This window comes from Chlorella variabilis (assembly GCF_000147415.1).
Source record: "Chlorella variabilis unplaced genomic scaffold CHLNCscaffold_12, whole genome shotgun sequence".
NCBI lineage: Eukaryota > Viridiplantae > Chlorophyta > Trebouxiophyceae > Chlorellales > Chlorellaceae > Chlorella > Chlorella variabilis.
In genome coordinates, this window is record NW_005435076.1 from 565018 (window position 1) to 569751 (window position 4734).

General features: G+C 72.5%; 3 protein-coding genes across 3 annotated transcripts in view; all 3 read right to left on the reverse strand.

Moving 5' to 3' along the window:
* Window positions 1-36: 36 nt before the first annotated feature.
* CHLNCDRAFT_134793 (hypothetical protein) lies at window positions 37-837 on the reverse strand (the record flags this gene model as incomplete). Its single annotated transcript, XM_005847029.1, has 3 exons — window positions 37-124; window positions 339-478; window positions 683-837. Coding segments are annotated over 3 exons (383 nt in total), but the record flags the coding sequence as incomplete, so codon positions are not given.
* A 253-nt stretch (window positions 838-1090) lies between these two features.
* CHLNCDRAFT_134794 (hypothetical protein) lies at window positions 1091-3151 on the reverse strand (the record flags this gene model as incomplete). Its single annotated transcript, XM_005847030.1, has 6 exons — window positions 1091-1360; window positions 1490-1721; window positions 1903-2054; window positions 2207-2384; window positions 2758-2873; window positions 3050-3151. The coding sequence occupies 6 exons, from the start codon at window positions 3149-3151 to the stop codon at window positions 1091-1093; spliced, it is 1050 nt and encodes a 349-aa protein (XP_005847092.1).
* A 730-nt stretch (window positions 3152-3881) lies between these two features.
* Window positions 3882-4734, reverse strand: part of CHLNCDRAFT_134795 (hypothetical protein) — a gene marked incomplete at both ends in the record, with an annotated part of 2341 nt that continues 1488 nt past the window's right edge. The window contains 2 exons of the mRNA XM_005847031.1: window positions 3882-4198; window positions 4410-4561. Coding sequence (XP_005847093.1) covers window positions 3882-4198; window positions 4410-4561 — 469 coding nt within the window. The remainder of the gene's footprint in view (window positions 4199-4409; window positions 4562-4734) is intronic.

A 4734-nucleotide genomic window follows, 5' to 3' on the forward strand; every position in this document is an offset into this window, starting at 1 on the left:
CCGCCGCGCAGCAGCTGCGCCAGGCGCAGCTCGCACAGGTGCACCAGGCGGGGGCAAGAGTAGTAGAGAGCGACGTGCAGCACCCCAATCGCCTCCTGAGGGTCGCTGCACCCCTCCATGCTGTCTGCGGGCGGGCAGGCGGGGCGGGGCGGAAAAGGGCGGTGGGAGCAGGTCGGGATCGATGGCACGGCACAGGAAGCCGCGGCACCGGCGCGGCCCGCAACACAGCCGCTCGCTGCTGCCCCAGGCTCGGCCCAAGGCACTCCAGCGGCAGCTACGGCTGCCGGCCAGGGCCCCCACAGACAGACACACGCACACACACCCTGCTGGGCACCCACCGTTGTACACGTAGTGCAGGAAGGCTGCCACCGCCTGCTTGCTGAAGTGGTCTGGCACGCGCACGCGGTCGGCGCTGGCGTCGGCCCACCCCGCGCCGCACCTCGCGCGGAAGTGGTCGCACCGCTGGCGCAGCACAGACCTGCGGCGGGGGAAGGGGGGACGGGTAGGCGGGCGGAGTGGGAGGTGGGCTCGGCAGCTGGGCGATGGGCCGGGCCGGGGCGCAGGCAGGCCAGGTGCATTGCTGGCTGGCGGCACGGCGCATGCTCCACGATGGCTGGCCGCCGGCGGCGGCCTGCCCTGCCGGCACCTCCAGCCCGCGGGCCCCCCATGCCCACACATCCACCTGTGCGCCGGGATGGTCCACCCCCCGCCCTCCAGCACACAGTCTGGCGGGCCCAGCTCCTCTGAAGTGAGGCGCAACGGGCAGGGCGTGTCGGGCGGCGACGCATGCCCCGACTCGCTGCCGCCGGCGCTGCTGCAGGCGGCGGCCGCCTCCATGGCACAGTCGGTGCTGGCGCTGCCTGAGGAGCAGGAGGAGAAGAGCTTGGTGAGGCGGTGGGGCCAGGAGCGGTCGCCGGCAGGAGCGTTCGGCGTGGCAGGCAGGCCGTCGATCACTGCAGGAGGGGGGGGGGGGGGGGGGCAGAGGGGGGCAGGCGTGGGCGGTGAGCGACGGGGAGAGGGGGAGAGTGAGGGCTGGGTGCTTGCAACACTTGTCGCTAGGGGCGCAGGGCCAGAGTGGCGGGCCGCTCAGCTAGTGCAGCGAGAGGCGGCGCGGCCTGCGGCGGCGCGTGCCTGCCGAGGGCGAGGTGGAGGGCATGAAGGCGCCGCAGGCGTCGCCGTAGGAGCCGGCGGGCGTGGCGGACGCGTAGGCGCCGCCCACGATGGCCGCCACGTCCTCGGCGTAGGTGGAGGGGTGGTGGGAGGGCGCGGTGCGCTGGCGCCGCTCGCCGCGCAGCGTGGCCAGCAGCACCTCAGCATCAGTGGGCACCTCCAGCTCGCTGAACCGCACCTGGCTGATCACCTGCACGCACGCGCATGCGGATGTGTCTGAGTGTGTGTGTGTGTGTGTCTGTGCGTGTGTGGTGGAGGGGGTGACAGGGGTAGGGCAGGCCGCCTGTCCCTGGCAGCGCAGGCACGCCCGCGCCACTACCTTTTGCGTGATCGCGCCGCTGGCCTTCTTGGTGATGACGCGCAGGTCGTTGGGAGCCACCGGCACCACCACCAGCCCTCCCTCGGGCCGCAGCAGGGCCAGCAGCGGGGCCAGGCGGTCGGGGGGGCACGACGCGCCCACGTGCACGCGGTCAAACTGGCCCAGCCAGCGGGCGGCGGGCATGAAGATGTTCTGCAGCTCAAAGCGCGCGGCGCAGGCGGCGGAGGCATACCTGCAATGCAGCAGGTGGGGAGGCACGTGGAGAGGCACGGGCAGGCGCACGCAGGGGGCGGGTCGGGCCAGCACGGGGCGACGCGTGGCATCTCTCCCAGCCGAGCGGGCAGCACTCCAGGCAGGCGGTCGCCAGCCACCCAGAGCCGGCGTGCGGCTCCCCTCCACCTGGCCCCGCTCACTCTGGGCTGGAGGCCGCCAGTCGGCGCACCGCGTCCCTGCCCATCTGGATGCACTCGCGCCGCACATCAAACCCCACCGACATGCCCTGGCGCCCCACCAGGTAGGCGCCGCACGCCGTCAGCACGCCGCACCCGCTGCCCACATCCAGGAGCTGCAGGCGGCGGCGGCGGCAGGGGGGTGGTGGGTGGGGCCGGCGGCAACGCAGGGCGTGCGCCATACGGGGGAGCGAGCAGGTGCGACGCGATGGCAGGCAGAGCTGGCCAGCCTGCGCTGCTGCCGCCGCCGCCGCCGCCGCCCGCGCACCTTGTGCCCCGGCTGCAGCTGCAGCGCCTCCAGGCAGGTGGCGTGCATGTGGGGTGCGGAGATGTTGAAGTCGAGGCGCTCCACGCGGATGGGCGCATCCACCAGCGCCTCCTCGCGGTGCTCCGCCGGCACAAACAGGTCGCGCGCGCACAGCTGCAGCGCGCACCGCACGCGGTCGCTGCAGGCGGGGAGGGGCACGGGGCAGGGGCGGCAGGCGGGGAGGCAGGGTTCGGGGCGGGAGCGGTGGGCTGGGCTGGCAGCGAGTGCCGGGTGCGGCACAGCAAGGCGCGGCGGCCATGATGGGCTCCAGCAGGGGTCGGAGGTTTCAGCCGCGGCTTGCCTCTGGATCACGCCGCCCCTCCTCAGGTTCTGCACCAAGTCCTCGTTTGTGGCAGCCGCGCCTGCGCACCATAGGCAAGGAGCGCGGCGGCGGCGACGGCGGCGGCATTCAAGCCGCGCGGCAGGCAGGCAGGCATGGCGCAGCGGGCATTTCCAGGCACGAGGTGTGATGCGGGGTGCAATGTAGAACGAGGCGGGGCCCCCTCCTCCACCCCTGCCCCGCCTCACCATGCTCCATCATGCGCCCCCCAGCAATCAGGCGCAGGAAGTGGTGCAGCGGCAGGCGATTGGCGTTGGCGCCCTGGCGCGCCCGCCCCAGCATCATGGGCTGCAGGCAGGCAGGGCCGAAGCCAAGAGGTGCAGGGCACGGGATGGCATTTGCAGTGCGCAGGTGGGAGCCGCGCCATCCGCGCGGGCACGGCGCATGGGCGGCCGCCGCCAAGCGCGGCCAGCCACCCAGGGCGCCGGCGGGCAACGCCCCGGCGGCCGCCGTGCGGTGCGCACCTCCTCATCCTCGCTGTCCATCTGCTCTTCCTCCACGCGCTCCTCCTCGTCGCTATCCATGTGGAAAGCCACCTCCCTCTCGGCTGCCTCCCTGCCTGCCATGACGACCTGCAGCAAAGACCTGGCCGCCCTGCGACGTTGGCGGCCTCCACGGCTTCCGGCAAGTGATCCCATGGGCAGAGGAGTGTCGGGGGACGCGCACCGGCGCTGCAAGCTGGCTGCAGCCCTCACGTCTCGCGAGCACACCCTCCGCTCTCCCAGGCAGCCCATGGCAGCACCCGGCATGCTCCATCCACCCCCACAGCTATCAAAGCATGCAGGGGGGCGGTGGGAGGCCCGCAACTCGGAACAGGGAGGCGGCAGCGGTGGGGGTGCCCCCGCCCTTACCTCGACTCCACGGACCGACAGGCGTTGCTACGGCGATCTTCACCGCACACAGCGGCACTGCACTCTTCCTGGGCGGCTTCAGAAGCCCCTGCACTGAACCCCAGCCGCACGCACTTCTACCGCACGCCTTCCCCTGCCCCGCTGGATGCCGGGAGCGATCAGGAGGAGCGAATGCAGGGCAGAATGAGACGGCCGAGACCGCCAGGAGAGCTGGCTGTACGGTCCGACCAGGGCGCGCTGAGGAGTTCGCGCCCAGCATGGAATCGTGGCCTGGTGGCGCTGTTGCATACTTAGGCATTTACAACCTTTTTCAGTGTGGACAGAATCACTGCAGTGAAAGCCTCAGCCGCCGCCGCCAGCACCCGCCTCGCCCCGCCGCCGCCGCCGCCGCCGCTGCCTCCTAGGTGGTGGGCGACAGTCACTGGCGTGCCTCTACATTGCCACCCTACTCTGCTCCCGCCCCCTCCCCCCCCTCCTCCTCCTCCTCTGCGCCATCCTCCCAATCCTCCTCGTCGGTTTCGTCCTGCTCCTCGCCCGTGGCAAGCAGGGGCAGCAGCGCCGCCTGCTCGTCCTCGCTGTAGCCTTCCGTGGGCTCAGCCACCCTGCCCAGCAGCCAGGCATGGGAGCAGTGGTTCCACCGCCTCAGCTGTGGTATGCTGACCGCCGGCTCCTCCGCCGCCTCATCCTCTGTGAGGCGCAGCGCCAGCAGGCAGCCCGACGCGTCCCGCTTGTCAAAGCGCACCAGCTTCTCGCCAAGGGGCCCTGCAGCCGGCACATGCAGCATTTGTGTGCTGCTGTGGGCGGCGCGCCAACACGCTTTGTTGCCGGCAGGGGACGCCCCGCCCCCTGAGCGCTCGCAGCCCGCATGCACCCGGTCGCCGCCTCTCAGCGCCTGGCCTGGCACATGTGCTGCCAAGGCCAGGGAACTGGCGGCGGGCGGCATGTGGCGCAGGCATGCAGGCGGCGGCCTCACCCGGCTGCTCCCCGCCCGCCTCCGCCTGCAGCGCCATCAGCTTGAGCAGGCGCACGCCGCCGCCCCTGCGCACCTCGCCCCGCCCCGCCGCACACTTGCACAGGCCCCACATCGCTGCGGCGGCGGAGCAGCGGTTGTACTCAAAGGGGACGCTGCAGCGGGGGGAAGGAAGCATGTGTGTTGTGGCGGTGTGGGCTGACGCAGCGGGATCCAAGGGGCAGGGCAGCGGCCAGGGCAGCCGGGAGCAGCAGGCAGGAGGGTGGGCAGGCCAGCAGGGCAGCAGGCAGCACAGGCTGCCCCGCCCACGCCCCCCCCCCCCCCGTCC